The 23947-nt window shown below is 30.5% G+C and overlaps 1 protein-coding gene across 2 annotated transcripts in view; it reads left to right on the top strand.

Moving 5' to 3' along the window:
- LOC127709852 (cAMP-dependent protein kinase regulatory subunit-like) overlaps window positions 1-23418 on the top strand; it is a 102364-nt gene extending 78946 nt beyond the window's left edge. For both annotated transcript variants that reach the window (XM_052215522.1, XM_052215521.1), the window contains exons 6-11: window positions 4060-4158; window positions 6341-6400; window positions 17844-17904; window positions 18465-18586; window positions 18936-19017; window positions 19241-23418. In XM_052215522.1, coding sequence (XP_052071482.1) covers window positions 4060-4158; window positions 6341-6400; window positions 17844-17904; window positions 18465-18586; window positions 18936-19017; window positions 19241-19413 — 597 coding nt within the window. In that variant the 3' untranslated portion in view covers window positions 19414-23418. The remainder of the gene's footprint in view (window positions 1-4059; window positions 4159-6340; window positions 6401-17843; window positions 17905-18464; window positions 18587-18935; window positions 19018-19240) is intronic.
- Window positions 23419-23947: the final 529 nt, after the last annotated feature.

The raw sequence follows: 23947 nt of genomic DNA, 5'->3' as shown, positions 1-23947 counted from the left end.
TGATGATTAAAATTTAGATAGACCTGAAGGCAAAATAACATGATCTCATTAGAGAACTTTCATTTGAGATGCCCTTGGAGCTGAAATGTAAACTGTTTTAACAATTTTGTTACTAAAGAATTGATTTCAATGAGGGAAATTGGAATTCACCTAAAAGTTTAGTTTGTTTTTATTTATAGGTTTGAAATATCTGCATTCAATTGGTTTAAAGCTATGTAACAGATTATCAGCTATCATCATTTGTTCATTTAATTATTTTGTCTTGATTTCATTCCAAGTAATAGCTTTAAAATTAAAATAGCATATTATAATTTTGGTGCTTTCGAAATACTTTTCTAGACTTACCTTCATTAAGAACGCTCAAAGCCAAAAAATTGAATCAAATTTGCATGAAATAATAGCCACTGAGTGTTAAGCAAGCAAAAATAACCCAATAAATTAAAAGTTATAAAGCGTAGGATGTATAACTACTGGAATAGGTTAGAAGCTTCATTATGACCAAAAGGTACTTAAAAAAAAATAACCAATTCATCTAAAGTTGGAACACTTGTCAATAATTTCTAAATATATCAACAGGGAATTTAAGAAAGATATATAATAAATCAAGTCAGTATAGATGCGCTGACTACTGAGTTGATGATACCCGCTTGAACTAATAATCCACCAGCAGTGGCATATATTGACCTAGTGCTTCAAAATGAAAGTAGCATTTGATAGTTTTGAAGCATCCAAAGTGCTTTTATGGAAAAGCACCACATAACATTAAATTAAAAACTACAGGAAGTGTCAGTAAGGTGCACATATTGATTTACCCCTCCTTCAAATGTTCATTTACAAACTTCAATGGAGGCTATAGATGCCAATAAAAGGAGATGTTGAAGACACTTTGTATATATCAATCAGACAGCAACCTAACGAAACAAAAACAAAAGATCCACAACATTCTTTACTGTAGGTTTACCCTCAAATAAATGTGGTATAATATACAGTAGGAAGTGGCATTATGTTATAAAGATTCTTTTCAAGTTTCATTGAAATCTGCCCTTTAATTGATGAAGTTTGCAAGACATGGACAGAGAAAAACAATCAATTAGTATATGCTTCTTCAAAAATTTTGTACATGAAAAGAAATATTGACATATTAAAAGTAAACTTGACAGGTCTGTTGTCCTGATTCAACCTTATTATTGTAACAACATGCTTGAACTATCAATGAACTTACATAAGTCAGTTGTGAGATATGTCTAAGTAAGATGATATGCTTTGTCCAACACAGGTAATCAGTTAAGAATTATTAGGATCAGTGACACTCAAATAAATCATTATGACCAGTCAAACAACTCTCATGTATGTTTTTGTAGACCAAAAATGTAAACATCATTCAAAAATGTTTAGTTTCTGAAAGTACTAGTCAATGGTGACCAACAAAGGACAATGTTTATTTTTTTTTTTTGAAAAAATTGGCCTTGAATTTCAGCTTCATCGTAAATTATCAAGAAACAACAATTTTGTTCTAAAATTGACCTATATTAAAATACTTAATCCTATATAAAACACATTTGTGATAAATCATGGAATAATTCTTACAAAACTTATTAAAGGTTACAACACAAATTATGCATAATTAGGAGTCATAACTTCGTAAATTTAAATATGAGGTGCCAAAAAGAAGATTTTTTGTATTAATAGTAATATCACAACCAATTCTATTTAAAACTTGTAGTATTTTGACCTGTCTCCAAAAAATCTTACGGACAATTTTAGCCCTTCATGAACCAACTCCTTTCCATAACTGTAGGATATTATTATCCAAGATGCTGAGTGTGATTTTTCTGACAATGAGACATGTTTTAGTGATATTTTATTAATAAGAAAAATGTTCAAAAACAGTCTTTTACAGAGTAACAGAGTATAAATTAAGATGTAGAATCTATTATTTGCTAATCACTGAGGTTTAACATTTATTTCAAAAGCTATAAATACAAAACATATATATTTATAAAACTTATTTCTTTATTCCCAAGTCTTTGTTTAAAATATAAGTAATATGAACTTTACAGAAGAAAACATATAGCAAAACGAATGTAAAGGGTCAAAGTAAACAAAAAAGGAGAATGTATAAAGTATCTTTAAGAAATGGGAAAATTGACAAAAATAGGTGTTATATAACTATGTTGCTAAATGCAGTTTAGGTTTCATGTTGAGAAAATTGCACAACACTTTCATAATATTTAATAATTTTCATTAAATTTTACACAAATTTTATCAGAACAAAATTTGTTGCCATGGAAATAACAATTTATTTGATTATTTACACCAAGATTCCATTAAATGTGATTGGATATCCTGCATTTAATATGTTTTTCCTAAACATAAGATCAAATCGCTGTAATACCTCCTAAATCATTGAAATCTATGATTTTTTATTAACCATAATATGTGCTAAAGTCCTCATGGGTGTATCTAAAACTTAAAAGCATGAAAGTATTAGACTTTTCAGCACCAACTGTATTAGCAAAAGAAGGACTTGTTTGAAGGCAAAAATTTATGGGGTTCCTTAGAGTAAATAACAACTGATTTTTATCAGATGGCTTATTTAGAATTTGAGAGAATGGAAAATTGACAAAAATAGATATTTACCATGTTTACTGTGCTGTAAAATGTAATTCAGATTTCATGTGGAGAAGATTATGCAAAATGATCATAACAATCATAATGAAGCCATTATGAAATTGATTGTTTTTCCTGTCTTCAGATATTTTGGTTGATAATTTCATGGAAACAATTCTATTTATCATTAGGAAGCCTTTGAAGAATTTTCCTTTTCATGGTTATTAAATTTTATCATGAAGTGCAGTGAAGCCATATTCAATCAAAAGTTTGAAAACATCAATAAAATGATTTTCTGTGGAGTTATGTAATAAAGAAACCACAAATTGACAGAAAGCTTTAAAGAAATTCAATTTGATAAAAATCAATGCGTAAGGGACAATTTTGATGATTTATAACGATTGTTGAAATATGACAAATTAATTCTGACATCATTTCACTTATAAGACCAACAATTTTGATGGGCTTATAATTACAAATTAGAAAACTCGGAAAACGATGGTTCATAAAATGTTTGTCAAATATCACAATTTTATATCAGACCTAATATTATGATTGCTACGCTGACTGTGTTGATGGTTAAGCAAATTGGAGGCACACTGATATTGTACTTCTCGTATGAGTTAAAATGAGAAATAACAAACATGGTGGACGCAAATCATACAGAGAAGAAATTAAAAAATCTTCAACAAATTACTAATATGGTGATGCTTTTAAAGTACACGTAAATTAGAACTTATAGACTCCTGTTATGCAATAAATTAGGAACAAATTAAATTATGAAATAATTATATATAATGATAGAGATATTTTGAAAGGTCCTTGTAAGTTTTATGAATTGATTTATTTTGTTTATTCCTTAGAAAACAAATTTTTGGGGGTGGATGTTGAGTGGAATATGTATACGTCACTATGTCTTGTTTGTCGTTAATCATTTAAGCTCATTTGACAATTTTCGTTTTCATGGTTTGATGGATTCCAATGAAACTTTGCATTAGTGTAGCTAGTATATACCGTTTAAAGCTGTGCAAAACAAAAAATTCTGATCTAACCAGATACCCTTTTGTTTTTCATTGATATGAATACAAGGAGATATGGCGCATATGTCAATGAAACAGCCAAAAAACAAAACAAAAAAAATGAGACAAGTAACCAAAAGACCTCCAGAAGTCAGCATACAGTCTTCAACAATAGGCAGGTGTCCATACAACATGTTGACCAGTCTAAAACGGTTGTGTGAATGAATTAAACAGAAAATGTGGGAGATCTCTCTCTGTATACACTGTATGCCCTAACCAGAATCTGACACTGCTGTCAGTACATAGTTTGCTAGGTCTCATATGGGGTTGATCTCATCCAGCTTTATTGCAATTTTTTATACAGAAGCAATATAAAAATTGATATGTGATGACACTTGTTCTGATATATATATATTTTTTCTGATTTTAGATATTTGTAAATGGAGTTCATGTGACAACCATTAGTGAGGGTGGTAGTTTTGGAGAGCTGGCTCTTATTTATGGAACCCCTAGAGCAGCAACAGTTAAGGTAAATATAACTTACCAAATCTTTGAAGAACAAATTTAATGCAGGTTTTGTACAATGCCAACTGATTTAGTGTTCCAAATGTCCCAAAATGAACAGTGTTTAAATTTGAATCAATTAAAAGTTTTCACAACCAAACTTAATACAAGATTACTTAATTGGAAGTGGTACACTCTATTCTAATTATTTTTTGGAGAAAGGATCCAACAGGCATGTAGAATTTGTTCACAGAAATTTAATCCAGTTTATAGTCAAATACAACCAAATGAGCGCAATTTTAAACACATTTATCAAGGTCATAGGTCAAATATCAAGGTCACCTGATTGCCTTTTGATAGGGAATGCTCCATTTAGTGTGGTTCTTTTTGGTCTTGGAAATTCTAAAAATGCAGACTGAGAAAAATCAAGTTAAACACTTGTCAAACTAAGTGGAAAAAAGTAAACAAAGTCAATGTTTGTATATATGTTACATTGTATAAGGAAATGAAATAGCTACAATAAATGCATTAGAAACACCAAAACATCCAAAAACATCATCATTATCTGTCAACAAACATGTAATAAAATATTTACAATAAAAGGTGACATGTACCTCAAAATTTTATTTCATTTTGTTACATTGATCAGAAATTGTTTCCGTCTTTACATAACAACATCCGCCCTTCTTTGGCAATAGGCTTTGTTTGTTTTCAATATAAAAGATTGTAATATCCGCCCATGCCTTATCAAACAGCGTGAAAAGGACATGAAATTGATCGAGGTTATTATGAAATTTACATCTCTAATAGAATGATTATGTCATTACAAACACACAATGTTTGCCTTCAAGATTAAACTGACATTTTCTGTAGCATCTTCATATGGAGTTTGACATAATTGTTTGTTTTTTCTTGTTATGAGAAATAAGGTTACCTGCTAAAAAAACAAATGTTATGATGTCTGTCGGCACAACAAATGTTTTTGAAATAACCTTGCAAGTACGCTCATGAACAGAAGTTTGAAAAACCCAAACTATAAAATGTTTGATCGTAAAAAAAAAACAAAAAAACAAAGGGGCTTAAAAAGAAGAGCAAAACTATATAAGGTCAACGTCAACTTTGCCAAAGGGAGACAACTTTAGCATTAGCACAATTACATTATTTATTTAAACTAGAAATTCATGTTTTATGAACAGAATTATTTCTTAGAACAAAACACTAAATTTCAATATAATGTCTGACTATCTGTTTCCCACTGGCAGTCATATTTATTAGAACAATATCTGTTATCAACAGTCAGTGACATTGACACATTTTCAAAATATAAACATGAGGTCAACTTTTGGGAATTGTCAAGGATTGTGATTCATGACTCAAGGCATACAGAACCTGCCTTTACAGAACATGTTTAGAAAAAAGTAAAATAACAAAATAACAAACTCCTAGGAAAAATTCAAATCGTCCTAAAAAGTCCTTTATCAAATGGCAAAATCAAAAGCTCAAAAGCTCAAACACATCAAACGAATGGAAAACAACTGTTATATTGGTACAGGCATTTCCTTATGTAGAAAATGGTGGATTAAACCTGGTTTTATAGCTAGCTAAACCTCTCACTTGTATGACAGTTGCATAAGATTGTATTGGAACTGTAACCAACAGATATTGACATTCTATGATAAAAGTTTGTAATTAAACCTTCTTGTTGGTTACTTCAGAGTATCTTGGGCAAAAATGACTGTCAGTGGATAGGACAGTTATTAGAGATTGTTTTCTTGTGGACTCATTTTTGTAGGTACCGTACCAATTTTCATGGTTTGAATAAAACTTGAATTTCATGAAAGTTTAATTTCATGATTTTGCCGAGGTCTGCATACATTTCAATAGAAAGTTTGTAATTCGTTGAACATTTAAATTCATGGTTCCCCTGTAAACAAATTATAATGAATAGACAGTTGTTCATATTAAAAATAGACTAATTTCCACTGACATTCATTTATTTGTTTTTGAAAAAAATGTATTAGAATGGAAGTAATTGGTATGATTGCATTAAAGATAGGTCATTTATACTTTTATGGAGAATTTATCTTGATTATGTATTTATTACTGATAGACTATTTATATTTTTACTAAAGATAGACTATTAATATTTTTACTAAAGATAGACTATTAATATTTTTACTAAAGATAGACTATTTATATTTTTACAGGCCAAAGGTGATGTAAAATTATGGGGTATTGACAGAGACAGTTACCGAAGAATACTTATGGTATGTATAACCTATTTGTTAGTCACTCTTGAAATGATTTTTTTTTCGTTTTAATAACAGCAGTTTCGTACTAAATTCTAGCTATCTTGTAAGTTTGTACAAAAGTCATAAAGGAACAGAATTCAAAAGAATTTATGAATTCCTTTTTCTATTTTTGAACCTTTTAAATTAAATTAAGTTTTAAAAATAGTAAACTTGGAAAACTTTTCATGCAGATACTCTGTATAAGGGGCAAACTGAACTCTTGGGAATTTTTTAATTATTGATAAATTGACTAGCCAAAGGAACTATTTATTGAATGATGGATCCTGTAAAGTAATATTTTTTTTCAGTTTTCTAATTTCCATTAGTTTTACAATGATTACAAATGCATAAAACAAGTACTCTAAGAAAATTGTGTTAGTCTGAGGTATTTAATCCATAATGATTAAATTACTTAAAAAAATTCACAGTAGGTATTGATACTAGAGTTTAGTTTATGTAGTATATACAGGGTATATGGTTAAAACAGGTTAAACTTTTTTTTTAAATCTGTAATAATCAGGTAAGATATCTAAATGATATTCTGTTATGAATGCCATCCCTGATTATACAAGTTGTTCACTAAACAGCATTTTTTCCCCTGAAATATGATTACAGCAATAGAATTCTAATATCGTCATGATTATATAGATTTTGAAGAGTTCTGACCAAGGTGGAATGATGTCAATATAATATAACTGATGGAGGACAGGACTTCTTATCATTAAGATATAAATAGTTACTTAATAATACAGTCAAACCTTAAGTTAAGGGAAGGACAGTACTTCTTACCATTAAGATATAGATAGTTACTTAATAATACAGTCAAACCTTTAAGTTAAGGGAAGGACAGGAATTCTTATCATTAAGATATAGATAGTTACTGAATTATACAGTCAAACCTTTAAGTTAAGGGAAGGACAGAACTTCTTATCATTAAGATATAAGTAGTTACTGAATAATACAGTCAAACCTTTAAGTTAAGGGAAGGACAGTACTTCTTATTATTAAGATATAAATAGTTACTGAATAATACAGTCAAACCTTAAGATAAAGGGAAGGACAGTACTTCTTATCATTAACATATAAGTAGTTACTGAATAATACAGTCAAACCTTTAAGTTAAGGGAAGGACAGTACTTCTTTTCATTAAAATATAAATAGTTACTGAATAATACAGTCAAACCTTTAGGTAAAGGGAAGGACAGGACTTCTTATCATTAAGATATAAATAGTTACTGAATAATGCAGTCAAACCTTTAAGTTAAGGGAAGGACAGTACTTCTTTTCATTAAGATATAAATAGTTACTGAATAATACAGTCAAACCTTTAAGTTAAGGGAAGGACAGTACTTCTTTTCATTAAGATATAAATAGTTACTTAATAATACAGTCAAACCTTTAAGTTAAGGGAAGGACAGTACTTCTTATCATTAAGATATAAATAGTTACTGAATTATACAGTCAAACCTTTAAGTTAAGGGAAGGACAGAACTTCTTATCATTAAGATATAAGTAGTTGCTGAATAATACAGTCAAACCTTTAAGTTAAGGGAAGGACAGTAATTCTTATCATTAAGATATAAATAGTTACTGAATAATACAGTCAAACCTTAAGGTAAAGGGAAGGACAAAACTTCTTATCATTAAGATATAAGTAGTTACTGAATAATACAGTCAAACCTTTAAGTTAAGGGAAGGACAGTACTTCTAATCATTAAGACATGAATAGTTACTGAATAATACAGTCAAACCTTTAAGTAAAGGGAAGGACAGTACTTCTTATCATTAAGATATAGATAGTTACTGAATGATACAGTCAAACCTTTAGGTAAAAGGAAGGACAGTACTTCTTATCATTAAGATATAAATAGTTACTGAATAATACAGTCAAACCTTAAGGTAAAGGGAAGAACAGTACTTCTTATCATTAAGATATAAATAGTTACTGAATAATACAGTCAAACCTTTAAGTTAAGGGAAGAACAGTACTTCTTATTATTAAGATATAAATAGTTACTGAATAATACAGTCAAACCTTAAGGTAAAGGGAAGGACAGTACTTCTTATCATTAAGATGTAGATAGTTACTGAATAATACAGTCAAACCTTTCAGTTAAGGGAAGGACAGTACTTCTTATCATTAAGATATAAATAGTTACTGAATAATACAGTCAAACCTTAAAAGTTAAGGGAAGGACAGTACTTCTTATCATTAAGATATAGATAGTTAATGAATAATACAGTCAAACCTTTAGGTAAAGGGAAGGACAGTACTTCTTATCATTAAGATATAGATAGTTACTGAATAATACAGTCAAACCTTTAGGTAAAGGGAAGATTATATGAAATGTTCATTGCCTTTGATACTGAAGCTTTGTTGATGAATTGGATATTTTTCACTGTACTCTTTTTTTATGCCTCCGCCATAGCGGAGGGGGCATTAAGTTTTACCCTTGTCTGTCTGTACGTCCGTCCGTCCTACGTCCCAAAATTGGTTTCCATTCCCTAACTTAAGTTTTGCCTCAACCAAATGTTATGAAACTTATACACAATGCTTATTACCACAAAACTCAGATCAGGTTTGAATTTTGGTGGCTTAACTTTAACCGTTCTAGAGTTATGCCCCTTTATAAATGGAAAAATTGCAAAATTTTTAGTTTCCGTTCTCTAACTTAAGTTTTGCCTCAACCAAATGTTATGAAACTTATACACAATGCTTATTATCTCAAAACACAGATCAAGTTTGAATTTTGGTGGCATCACTTTAACCGTTCTAGAGTTATGCCCCTTTATAAATGGAAAAATTTGCAAAATTTTTATTTTCTTCTAAATATCAAGTTAATTTTATTAAAATTGGAGTTATCTTCCTTTGTCCATGATTATAGTTGAATCAACTTTATACAATGCAATGTTTAATTTTGACTTCCACTGATAAAACACAGATCAAGTTGAATTTGGGTAGTGTCACTTTAACCATTATTGAGTTATGCCCCTTTATAAATCAAAAGATTGCAAAATTTTTAGTTTCCATTATGTAACTTTAGTTTGACCCAACCAAACATTATGAAACCTATACACAATATTCATTACCACAAAACTCAGATCAAGTTCAAATTTGGGTAGCGTCACTTTTACCCTTCTTCATTTGGGTAATAATTTGCTATATAGAAGTGCCCACTGATATTATAATTTATATAAATTTATACCCCCATCCACCACCCCTACCCCAGCAATTAAAGTTAAGGGGTATATGGAAATATGTCTGTCTGTTTATCTAGACAAACTTTTTTATCCTTTGTTTGATTCACTTTAAACTTTGTAGAATAAGTGATCATGTTTTTGATTCTGGCTAGTTTATCCCGAGTTATGCCCCTTTCACCTTGGAATTTTTACCCTTTTCAGAACCAACCTTGTCTGAGAAAAAAAATTCTCAGTCTGGCAGCTAGAGATGGAAAATATTCACACAAAAAGATTAAAGCAAAATTTCAGAAATAACAATAATATACACTCTACTGTGAAAGACATATTTATGAAAATGATTTTATTTGAAAACATCCTTAACAGTTTTTGAGTTATTACATAGGGTGAAAATACAATATGTCAAATCAAATTACTTGTAAATAATTAAAGTGTTTTACATTTCTTTTACAATGGAAAATTCTGTTAATGTTGATTATATTTTTATCGGTACTCCAAGGACTATTCAAATCAATTAGATAAAAGTTACGTTGGCTTAACATCTTATTGATTAAGCTATCACCACAGACGTTGGATCATTGGATCTAGTACATTAAACTCGGAAACTGCTATCTCAGAGTTCTTCTTCATTATTTATCTCTACTTGACGTTGAAATGTTGTTTGACATGTCTTGATTTTATTATTTGGCTTAACAGACAATAGAGTTACTGAGGGAATAAGAGAGATTAGGCATTCATTTATATGCATAGGATTTGATAGGAAGGAGTGTAAAGTGTAGATTTATAGTTAAAAAAAGGTAACAAGTTGTGACAGTGAAGTGTATATTACAGTTCATATGGGGTAACAAGTATAGACTGTTTTTTTGATGAGTGAATATAAATGTTCTATGGAGAGAAAGTGTTCTTTGTTGCTGGTTCATATTTAAATGTTGTAAAAGTCACAACAAAAAATAAAAAGCAAATCTTCATGGCATCATTAAAATGACAAAACAAAACACAGTAAGCTAAAGATGAAGTATTACGCATATAGCTGATTATACATGCACTATGATCACGCTGGTCACACAGTCATTTTAACACTATAATATAATCTCTGAATATAAGTAGTTCTTTGTTACTTATAATGAAGGGATGCAGCTAGTACTTTTGGGCCACTATTGGTGACTGACAAAGGACATAAAAATTTGCCCAAAAATCATTTTTGAGAATTAAATGATGCCCTGAAATGGACTGTAGATACAAGGACTGTGACCTAACTGTATTAGAAGTATCTTGCTAATTACTTAAAAAATCCTAATTTATAAAACTGTATACATACCAATGTTGAATTTTTATGCCCCACCTAGGGGCATTAAGTTTTTTCAGTCTGTGCTTTTGTTCGTTTGTCTGTTCGTCCGTCCGTCTGTCCCGCTTCAGGTTAAAGTTTTTGGTCAAGGTAGTATTTGATGAAGTTGAAGTCTAATCAACTTGAAACATAGTACACAATGTTCCCTTTTATATAATCTTTCGAATTTAAATGCCAAATTAGAGTTTTGACCCCAATTTCACGGTCCACTGAACATAGAAAATGATAGTGCCAGTGGGCAGGTTAAAGTTTTTGGTCCGTGTACTATGGACACATTCTTGTTTGCAGTACATTAATCTGTGCTTTGGTATACAGTTAGAAATTCAACTCAGATTGATGGGTTGTAGAAGCTTAGATAATAAAAAAAAATACAATGTTTGGGAAAGTTATTTCTTTAAAGGATTGAATTTATTGCTCTTTTTTTCTATTTAACTTTTTGACATGCGAAAACATTTTCACATAAAAGAAAAAAATGTATTGAAAAAAATGTGAAAATTATTTAATAGATTGATTGCTCTAAAAATGTCAATGTATAGAACAAAGCAATGCTTTAATTATTAGTTTATTATATTTAAAGCTAGTCGGAGATCAGCTTCTTGATAAAAATGGCATACTGTTGTTTAAGAATTTGTAATTTTCTGTAATCGGTAAATTGATTACAGATTTGTTTATAACGCTGGAATGGTTTTCCTGTCTCCTAAAGTCAGCCCTAATTTGCAAGTAAATTGTCATCTGTCTTGTATTATTTATTTCGTTGGGAACAATATGCTAATGACAGAATACTCAGACTTTAGTAGCAATGGAAAAAAAAATACAATTCTTTCTTATGATGTGTTTATCTGTAGCATCTTCAGAGATTTAATAGATCCAAGATTTTTTTTTTTTACTGGAAGGATCCCTTGAGAAAGTTGCTTGCATATATATAATGTATAATTTGGAGAGGTGTTAATATTTCTTATATCTTATAATGTTTTTTTTCTCGTGTATTAAAATTTACAAATGGAGTATTTATCATTCACTACTGCTCCATTAGGACTTTGACTTGTTTAGAACAATGTCATGGTGATAAGTGGCAAAAATTGCTGCAGATGTGCTTAAATAAATCAAAGAGGTTTACGAGGGGAGAAAGGACATTAACTAGCACTTAAAATGGAAGTATTTCTAGTTACAGTACAAAATTTGCACCCCTTTCATTAAATAAATGAAGGAAATCTTAGAAGTTTTCGTAGAGACTAATTAGTTCATATTTTTTTCATTTGTCATGACGAACATCTTTTAACATAGTTAAAAAATACACAAAACATTCATGTTATATTTCAACAGATGAAATTTCCAGTGAAAAAATTTAAATGTACATGGGACCTGAAGAAAAAGTTGACTTAAAAAAAATGAGCAATTGAAATATGTCACAGTCATCCATTTCTTATGAAATACATAATAGGCATAGACATACAATGTCATTGATCATAGGGGCCTCAGTGGCCGAGTGGTCTAAGAAGTCACTACTGTAATCACTAGCCAGTCAACACTGAGGTTGTGAGTTCGAACCCCTCTTGTGCGGGTGCACTCGACTCCAATCTTAATTTACTAGGATTGTCAGTTTTCCTATCGAAGGTCGGTGGTTTTCTCCGGGAACTCCGGCTTCGTCCACTAATAAAAACTGGCCGCCACGAAATAGCCCAAAAGCGTGGCTTAAAAGTGGCGTTAAAACACCAAAAAAATCAAAAATCAAATCATTGATCATAAAATACAGGTCAAATTCACTTCTGATGACTTTGATTTTTAATGTTCAAGAATTAAGTTTGCCTCAATCAAATGTTATGAAACTTCTACACAAAGCTTACCCATTACCACCAAACACAGATCAGGTTCAAATGTGGGTGGCTTCACTTCACCATTCACGAGTTATGCTCTTTTATAAGATGAAAAATTGCTGAAATTGCTGTTTCCCCAATCTAACTTTACATTGACACTACCAAATGTTCTGAAACTTATACACAATGCTTAAAACCACCAAACACAAATCAAATATGAATTTGGGTGGCATCACTTTCACTGTTCTTGTATTATGCCCTCCTTTATAAATGTAAAATTAGTATCAATATGTTTGAATTAGTACATTGATTTTTGCATATTTAAAAGCAGGAGCATTGGTGTCCCATGGACACATTTTTCTCCTTTTTTTTCTTTTTTATTAAAAAACATCTGCTCCTTTTCTGCAGTATTTTATTATTATATTTTTATTAATTTGAACAAAAAATCCATACATGTTGATGTATTGTGTATTAGGCTTTACAGCATATAAATTATCCCTTGTCAGATTTATGGTATTAATAACAGGTCTCGAAATGGGAAGATTTAGATTGTAATTGATGCAGTTTTGATATAAGTATTGGCGACAGTTTGTAGGCAGAGGATAAATCTATATGACAAATAAATCTAATAACCCTATCACTGATTTGGCGAGGGATTTCCTCTACAGTGGAAATTAGAAGACCGAATCAAAATATTCTGTCTATTACAGAATGCAAAATGAACAAACTTGTGATTAATTATAAGTATTACCAGTGCTTTTCATGCAATTTAGCACTGCAACCAGATGAAAACTAATTTTTCCGCTTCAGTTGGTTTCACTGCTAGTACAAATTAAACATGGATCTGTTATAATTGACATTTTTAGTGGAAAGAATTAATAGCACTGTTTGAGGGTTAAAACATGAACAAGCATTTGCTTAACAGCATGAAATGAATAGGAGCAATTGATTTTTATCCTGAAATCAGAAAAGAGACTGCTGGTAGAACGATAAGCTAATGACGTTTGACAAAGGAAGGTTTATTAAATTGAAGCAATAATTGGTAGATGGAGACATAATGATAGAATATTGAGGTTGGGTCGTGTACATGTAATGTTATGTTGTCAATGGGTTAATGAAGCGGTTATATTTGCAAGTAAAATTGAAAAGTACACTTTGGTCTGGGCTGAGGGTTATAAAACTTTACATAGTTCTCAGGGTACAAAATTTGAGCTCAAAACACCAAATCCATTTTTAGCTTTTCTCATCACTTGGCATCCGTCGTCCATCGTTGTCTGTTAACTTTTACAAAAATCTTCTCCTCTGAAACTACTGGGCCAAATTTAACCAAACTTGGCCACAAGCATCATTTGGGTATCTAGTCTAAAAAATATGTGTCCCATGACCCCACCTGCCAACCAAGATGGCCGACGTGGTGAAAAATAGAACATAGGGGTAAAATGCAAGTTTTATCTATTATTTTGAAAACTGTTATAAATAGAGAAAATCTGATAGGAGCACAAATGTTCAGAATGTTGAGCACTACCAATTGCCATATACGTCAAAACTGTCAGATGACTTTCTATAGGAGTTATTGCCTTTATATGACAAATTTTACCTTTTTTATTTCATTTTTTGCTTATTATCTTAAAAACTATAATAAATAGAGAGAAACTTTAAATTGCAAAAAAAAATATCAGCAAGACAAGTTCTACAAATAAGTCTCATGGTCGAAATTGTTAGTCGACTCTTTGTGAGAGTTTTTGCCCTTTGATGACGATTTTTACCAATTTTTTGTGTTTTTGCCTTATATCTTAAAAACTATAACAGATAGATAGAAACTTAGATATGCAAAAATGATTAGCAAGACAAGATTTACAATGAAGACAATATGGAGGAAATTGTTTGACGACTCCTTATTGGAGTTATTGCCCTATATTGATGATTTTCACCATTTTTTTTTGCGTTTTGCCATATATGATAAAAATTATAATAGATAAATAGACACTTTAAATTTCAAAAATGATCAGCAAGTCCAGATCTACTGACAAGTCTAATTTTGCTGACATAGTTATTAGACTGTCACTCTTTATAGGAGTGATTGCCTTTAAATGAGGATTTTTTTACCCTCTTTTGTGTTTTGAGCAAAAACTAAAGAAGATAGAGAGAAACTAAACAGACTAAATGAACAGCAATACAAGATAAACAAAACAGAGATTTTGTCATGAATTCTATTCTCTTTTTCAAAGAGAGAGGTACGAAAGATACCAGAGGGACAGTCAAACTCATAGATCGAAAACAAACTGACAACGCCATGGCCAAAAATAAAAAGACAAACAGACGAACAATAGTACAGATGACACAACATAGAAAACCAAAGACTAAGTAACACGAACCCCACCAAAAACTGGGGGTGATCTCAGGTGCTCCAGAAGGGTAAGCAGATCCTGCTCCACATGTGGCACCCGTCGTGTTGCTTATGTTATTACAAATCCGGTAAATAGTCTTATTCGGTAAGTCACATTAGTGAGAAGGGAGGGTATTGTAGTTACGACATAAGGAACATATCCGATATCATCTGTGAAACGGTTATTCCATAACGGTCAACCAACTCGTGATGGCGTCCGTAAAATTTACGAAGGGATGACTTCAACTTCACCATTTGGAACTCTTGGTTTAATAGCTTCCTTGTGAGCAGCAATCCTCCATCAAGGAAATCATGATAGGAAACACAAGCCCGGGAATATTGTATCAATTGGGAAATATATACTCCGTATGCAGGCGCTGCCTGCTGGAATGTTGCTACATAGAAATGGAAAGTTCACAATTGGGAAGCTGAAATCATCTCTTTTGTTGTAAAGTTTTGTTTTCAACCGACCCTGATTGTCAATTTCTAGATGTAAGTCAAGATATGAGGCAGACTTAACTGTATCTGTAGTATCCTTTATCTCTAGTTCGATGGGATAGATTCGTTCAACATAGTCACCAAATTTTGCATTATTTAGTGAGAGAACATCATCTATATAGTAGAACGTAGAGTTAAAGGATATTGCTAACTTCTCATCTTTCTTCCTAAAAAGTTCCTGTATGAAGTCAGCCTCATAATAATAAAGAAACAAGTCCGCAAGAAGAGGGGCACAATTGGTTACCATTGGAATTCCGACAGTCTGTTGAAAAACACGTCCTCCAAACGTAACAAATATGTTGTCAATCAAGAAATCAAGCATCTTGATAATATCAGTTTCAGAGAATTTTTTGTTTGAATCAGAGTGATTCTTTACAAAGTAGGAGTTATCCCTCCCCAAGACAAGATACTTGTATCTACGTTCGCCATTCTTTTTAATGAAACAAAGTAATACCTACTCTTTCAATTTGCCTTTAGTTTGGAATGGGGAATACTTGTGTAAAGTGTAGAAAAATCAAATGTTTTAATACTACTGCAAGATGAGAGAGTCTTAGATTGTATGTTCTCTAAAAGATCTTTGGAATTTTTTAGTATCCACATCAATGTTGGAGAGTGTCCTTTGTTGAATATGCACATAGACCAAGGTGAATGACACAGGCTCTTTAGAGCTTTAGAGCCTCTATTATATATGGGTAGATAAGTTGTTCTTAACTTACACATTTTATTTAAAGGCAGTTTTGTTAAAGAATCTATGAAAAATATTGAGTCACCTGACAGGGAAGCTTCTGAGACACATACATATAAATTCTGTCATCTTGCACCTTGTTATCGCCTTGACAGAAATCAACCACACTTCGACACATTTTTTTCTACAGAACACAAAAGTTTTTCACCTGCTATTATAATTTTTGATCTATGTCATTTTTGAAGTTTTCCATACCAAAACATGGACATAGCAGTTTCTGCTTATCAACTGCAAAAGAAACTACTGAATGCATAACCTTGATTAAATCTTCAAGGAATGATGGGATGTGATACAGCTGAACTCAGTGTGTGATATTTACAAAGAATATAAGATGTCTTGACAGAAAATGCATAAAAAGAAAAATGTTTTCTGATTATTATTATTATAATTAGAATTGTTGTAAATTTGTCATTCCATAACTTGAAAAATATTGTTAAGAGTGTTGGGCCGACCGTGCAAAGGCTGTATAGCCAGTCAAGGTAGTTGAAAACTTTCATCATCAAGAGTGTTGGTATATAATTTTTATTTGTCAAAGGGATATAATCTAAATTATATTTTATTGCTATTTTTTCTAATCAATGTTAAATTGCATTTTCGTAAGTTTAACCTCAGCTTCCGGTCTTCTATTATTAAGAACTTATAAATTACTTTCAAATGAGTGAAAAAGAAAAATGATAATCTGACAATGTTAAGGTACTATTTCTCAAAGTATCATTACAGGAGTAATTTTGATAAATAGCGATTTTATTTTGGATGTTTTCTAAACATTTCTTTTTTTGGATGTTGAATTATTTTTAATCCATTATAATTTTTATGTATTTTATTCATTAATCTTAATATCACACATTTGTGATATTTTAGAAAGGGATTTTTTTAGTTAGAGAAAATGTGGTACAAAGAGAGGTAACTCAAATAGTTTCAGATTTTAAATAAGGTTTGTCAGTAATTTTTATACGCCCGTTTACAGGACGTTTTATGCTATACCGTTGTCCGTCCATCATCAACATGTCGGACAATTACTCAAAAATGCTTTAACCAATATTCCTGAAACTTTGGTGAATTGTTTATATCTATTGACGTAAGCGTTCCTGTTCGATTTTTATAAATTTTAGATTTGACGTTTCTGAGTTATGGGATTTTATTCATAAAAAAGGAGGGATTTTCCAGTTTTCAGACAATTACTCAAAAATGCTTTTGAGCAGTTTTCATGAAACTTTGATGACTGGTTTATATCTATACGATAAGCTCTCTTTATTTTTTTTTTTTTTATTTTCTGATATGACATTAGGAGATATGGAACTTTATTCGTAGCAAAAAAGCGACAGGCATATCATGTGCTCATCGTGCAGCTCTTTCTTGTACATTAATGCAGTTATAGTGTTTTTTTAAAATGATTGCTTTACTCAGTTAAATTAAGTTCATTTTCTTTTCAGGGAAGTACAATACGAAAGAGAAAAATGTATGAAGAATTCCTTTGTAAAGTTTCTATATTGGGTAAGAGTATTGAATATATTAATTCTCATCCATTACAAGCTAGCAAAAAGATAAATCTTATAATAATTTTGAAAGACTACATTGCAGTGGCACAATTTGTATGGTGTTTAATCAACAGAAGACATTACAAATAACAACATTGTCATAATTTTGGACTCTCAAAATCAAGGTCGTCCTGAACATGCATGCAAATATTTGCCACTGGACATTAAGCAAACAATAACCAATTAGCTCTAGATTTACCTATCTCGATAACATTATGCTATCAGCTGATTCTCTCTCTTGTACTGAGAGGGCCAATCAAAATCCTTGATTCGTTACATGTTTTCATTGTGTAAAGAGTTCAGGCTCTCTAGAGTGGGAGAGTCGATCACAGAGAGGGACTGAATTATTTGTGCTTGCTTATGTGAAATTGTTGTGAATGTTTTTTTTAATTTTGATCAGTAGTTGATGCTATAAAGCTCAAGTATTGAAATTCCATCATTAACCCATTGTGGTATTCTATGAAATTTCTACCATTGTGCATTGAATTTATATTACAAACATGATTCTTCAAACAGAAAACCTTGACAAATGGGAGAGACTTACAGTAGCAGATGCCTTAGAACCAGTACAATTTGAAGATGGAGAAGAAATAGTTAGACAAGGGGAACCAGGAGAAGATTTCTTTATCATTGCTGAGGTAAGGGAAAATAGTATGACTTGGGAACCAGGTTAAAATTTAAAGCAAAAAATATGATGAATGAAGAATACAACAGTTTTTATGCCCCAGCCAAGGCAGAGGGGGCATTAAGTGTTACCCTTGTCTGTCCGTACATACATATGTTCCAAAATTTGTTTCCATTCTCTAACTTTAGTTTGCCTCAACCAAATGTTATGGAACTTATACAATTATGAAAATAAGAACTGCCTCGTGCTTAGAAAAGTTGTATATGAATTAACTAGACTTTCAAAAATTTGCCATAAATACCAAATTCCGTAAAATATACGACGTTATTTCAGATATAATGATTGAATAATTTTTTTTTCAGGGTCAAGCTTCCGTTTTACAGAGAAAATCAGATGATGAGGAACCAATAGAAGTAGGAAGATTAGGAATCTCAGATTACTTTGGTGAGTTTCAGATAACAAATTATGCTAGAAAGTTATTATGTGCAGTAAAAAGTATTAGAACATAAAGAAAGAAAGAAAAAGGAAAGGATACATAAGTTTTCTATAAAGAGGTCATATATCGTAAGAGGTTACAGATTAAAGTAAAGTTTTACCAACTAATCTAAAGCACCCTACAAACAGCCAATTTTTTTATAAACATTTATATCATATATTCTATTTGCAGGTGAAATTGCTTTAATATTAGACCGACCCAGAGCTGCCACAGTCATCGCTAGAGGCCAATTAAAATGTGTCAAACTAGATAGAGGAAGATTTGAGCGTGTATTAGGGCCTTGTTCTGACATTCTGAAGAGAAACATTTCACAATACAATAGTTTTGTTTCATTATCAGTGTAGAACTTACTCAGTTGTATAGATTTTATTTTTTGATATTTTATGGACGCAGTTGAAAGTATTTTGCTATTTTCACAGATTTCATTTGTGAATTGATCTCAAGAACTTCTTCATTTTGTATGAAATGTTTAATTGAATGTTTGAATGGAAGTTAAAAATGAGAAAAAATCTATTAAAACAAAATGTTTTATGTCCCTTTTCAATTCCCCTCAGATACGTTTATAAAACCCTCAAAATTTTATTACAATCCATAGTGGATGAATTTTCATGAACACATATTTAAAAAGATAAATAATTTCTATTTTTGTTCTTAGTTGACACAGGATTAAGGGATATTTAAGTTTGCTCATAGTCTGTACATGTAAATCATGTTCTTAAAATGTACACGAATTATTCATAGAGATGAACTAAATAATTTTTTTATTGTCATGACTTAATAATATGCAAATTACCTCTTTGATGAAAGGAATTTAATATGTTTTATGTTTTACTGCAGGTGATGAGCTTTATATTTTAGAATTCATATGTTCATGAGTTTATTTAAATGAAAATAGCAATTTACTTTCTATATGTGTTGTTCCAAAGTCGTTAAAAATAATTTATTATTAATAAAGCTAGGGCTTAAGACTTGTGATAGGTTAGGCTTTGTTAGAATTGTACAAATTTTACCATGCTGTATATTGCTTATATAGAAGATATTGTACAGTATAGAATGTATAGGTATAGTTTTGGGGTATTTGTATGGAATTAAAAACTCTTAACAAAATAGGCCATTAAGAAAAAGTCTCATTTCTGAGGTAACTTAATTTTGATACAGACACACTTGATCTGACACAAAATATTTTGATCTTTCTAAACTGTAACATTGTAAAAATAATAAGAAGAAATGTGTAAAAAATTCAGTTGATACATGCACCATCTTTGGCTCCTTTTTGAGGTACGGCTATTGCCAATATTTTTTCATGAATTATTTCGTCTTAGACTTTATATTATAATATCCTATATCCATTCTTGCAAGGCTAGATTTCTGAAAGGGAAAAGAAATTAATTCAAATCGTTAAAACCAGTTTCTTCGTCAATTGTTGGCCGAGCCTGAGTAACAAATATTGTTTGACTGTGTGGCCTTTTGTTAATATCTTTAAAGATTAAATTTATTGTTTTGTTTTTGCTGTTTTTTAAGTTTGTTTTGTTTGCTGACTAAAACATTTTATTTTAACAAAGATTCTTACTCCATTCAATGTTCTTGATTGATTATTAGTTGTTTCAAGTTAAAATATTATCATCAACTTATTTTGAATTTAGAGTCTATGACCACGATCATTAGAAATTACTTGTATTAGAATAGCAGTAGTATTCGGGGGCTGATCAAATATTTTTTAATGGGGGGTTGGGAATTCAAAAAAGAGAAAATATAGTGTGAACATTTTTTGGACAATTTTATACTAAACAATGATATATTTTCCATTGCAAAGGGGGGACATATGCCGTTCATGCAATCCTTAATCTCCCACTGGTATTGTCCTGGTTTTTAAAGAAAAGTTGATTTTTGATGTTTTGGGTTTGAAACCCCTGAGAGTCAATTAGTTGAATTATTAAGCTCAATGTATGAATGTTTATTTATTTGTTTCAGATTAAAATTTGTTCTTATTTATATTTTGAGCAGGGCATTTTTACTTTAGAGTTAAAGTCCAGTATTTATTGTAAATTTACCTCACTTTCTCTTAAAGGTATTTTTTATTTTTCATCCTAAATTCAAATCTTTTCTTTGTATTTAACACTAATTTATTTATAAAATTATTTATTTATTTTCTAATTAAATAAAAAAGCTAATTTAAGTAGATTTAAGTCATGTTTTACTAATAACAGAAGTAACAGTTAATCATTGAATCCTTTGAAGTTACTGTTCTGCTTCTCTAATCAGTATCGATTAAAAGAATCAGTGTCTGACATGTAACCTTTTTTTTAAAAAGAAAGAAAACAGTTTAAATTTATTCAGTTAAACAACCATATTTAACTATAGATATTAGATTATCATCAATTTGATGCCTCGTTCACACGTACATTTAATTCGAATTGAATTCGAATCGAATGCGAATCGAATTCGCTAATCGCGTTCACACACTCTTCTTTTTTAATTCGAATTGATTCGAATTGGCTAATTCGAATTATCCAATTCGCAATAGCAATACGTTTTTGTTAATACGAATTAAAAGATAACGTCGTTCGGACAGTAAAGCGAATTTGACGCGCATTGCAATTCGAATAAGAATTGACGTTAGGACGTAAAACTTTCGAATGCGAATTAAACTAATTCGAATTAGTTAATGCGAATCGAATTCGAATTACGTGTGAACTCAGCATGAAATCATTCTCTTACAGATATAAAAAGTAATTTTTTCAACAAAGAAAAAAAAATTCAAAGGGATTTTCCAGTGCCCACTTGACCAATTTAAGAAAAAAGGCTCAAGCAACGTTTGTTTTGAATGGCTTTATACTCTTTCCTGTCAAATACTTTCTTATGCAAAGGGAGCTAACCGCTTTAGGTATAATTTACAAAGTTTTGCTTGCCAGTATTTATCTTATGTAGTAAAAGGTAAATTATTATAGTTTATATATTATTAAATTCTATACTTTTTCTTTCCTGTTATATTTATAAATAGCACAAAATATGTAGCTACAATAAGAATAGGAATGGTTTATATAAGAAGTGTTTGTAAATGTATTTTGTTGCCTTTACTTATAATATTTTTTTATGTTTAATTAAAATCTACTAAAGAATAACTTTTCCTATAGATATACATTTCATGCAGTACAGCTTCTGTAATGAATATTTTATTTTATTCTTCCATTAAAAGATATAAAAAGATAATCATTTTAAATATTGATTTGATTGATTCTAACTAATCCTTACTGGTTATTCTATCAGATTAGTAAATTTGAAAGTCGATGTACCTTAAATATAACTATTCTTGGTGTTCTGGATTATATAAATGAATGTCCATATTCAGTTACAAATGTTCTAAGAATTATTGTAAATGGGATCAGATGGGAAGCATATTTGAATAAATATTTCTGAGAAGTAAGCTGTTATTAAAGATCAATTTAAGGAAGAAAGAAAAAGAAAAAAGGAAAGTTTATGCATGGATAAAGATAATGTCTTTCCTTCTCTTTTAATTACTGTAGAAACATTTATTATCATAGGAGGAAAATTTGTTTGTTTTTTCTCTAAAATTTATTTGGTTGGGATTAAGTTTCATGGTTTCTAGTAGGTAGACAAAGTAATGCTTAATAAAATGTTTTTTTAGGGGGGTTTTGAATTTCTGGATCATATCTTTCCATGAAATAAATGAAATAAAACCCTATTTTACAGTACACTTGTTTCTGAAAAGCCTATATAGAATTAGTCCATTTATTTTTTTTAAGCTTTTTTTTAAATCTCCTTTTAACAATTGTAATATAATTATCAAGCTACCTCTCTGGTGTACAACAGAACATTAGAATGGGTGTCAAAATGCATATCTGGTCAAATGAGCATACCGGTAACTTCAAAAATCAAAAAGCATTGTTAAAGTTGTTAGTTTGATCATTAGTTACTTCCCTTTCATAACAATTGTTAAAAAATTAAAAAATTCATCCCGTAATTAGATGAATGTAAAGTTTCATACATTTTGATAGAACTGATTTCCAGTTATATAACATTGTATGCTAGTAAAATTGATATATTCCAAGGAGCAAAAGGAGTTTTTTATATACCTCTGTTGTTTAGTGCACGTGTACCTGTCGTCTGCCATTATATGAAATGTCTTCAGCTGCTGTACATAAAAACCATAAATTACATTTGTTATACATCTTAGGACAGAATTTTACAAATATAATATTTTGATTTTTTTGTGAATTTTATGTTTACTAATGAAATGTTTTGTTTTTTTTTTTTTTGCTGAAAATAAACTTGTTGATATGAAGCAATATTGAAAAAAAAATATAAAATAAAATATTCAGCCATTGCCATTCTGTGTCAAATTTTTCAGCTTAAGATATGAAGGGCCTACTTTGATTGAATAATTGTTGTTTAATGTCACTTTCAGCACTATTGGCTACATAGTGGCGGCCATTTTTTATTGGTGAAAGAAGACATAGTGCTTGTAGAGAACCACAACCTTTGTCAGGAAAACTGACAATCCCAGTCAATTAAAGAAGTAGTGGAATGCGTCTGCCACATGTAGGGTTTGAACTCAAAACCTCCATGTTGACAGGCTATTAGATTGCAATAGAATAATTCGTAATAAATGTTTGCTTTAATATAAATTAAAATAAGGAGGTCTGGTAAATTGCCAAAATGAGCCCTTTATCCATCAAAGACCAGAGGATAAGGACGTGAACAACTACTGATCAATATACAAACTTCAACAATGAGCAAAACTCATACTGTATTATAAGCTATAAAAGGCTCCTTGCTGACAAAATGTCAGACAATTCAAAAGAAAAAAACCAACAGCCTGATTTATACTAAAACAATAGAACATTTGTGACAACCAAC

The sequence above is a fragment of the Mytilus californianus genome, unplaced genomic scaffold (assembly GCF_021869535.1).
Source record: "Mytilus californianus isolate M0D057914Y unplaced genomic scaffold, xbMytCali1.0.p SCAF_7, whole genome shotgun sequence".
Taxonomy (NCBI): domain Eukaryota; kingdom Metazoa; phylum Mollusca; class Bivalvia; order Mytilida; family Mytilidae; genus Mytilus; species Mytilus californianus.
The sequence above is the reverse complement of the archived record's forward strand: the minus strand, read 5'-3'. Positions and strand labels throughout refer to the sequence as shown.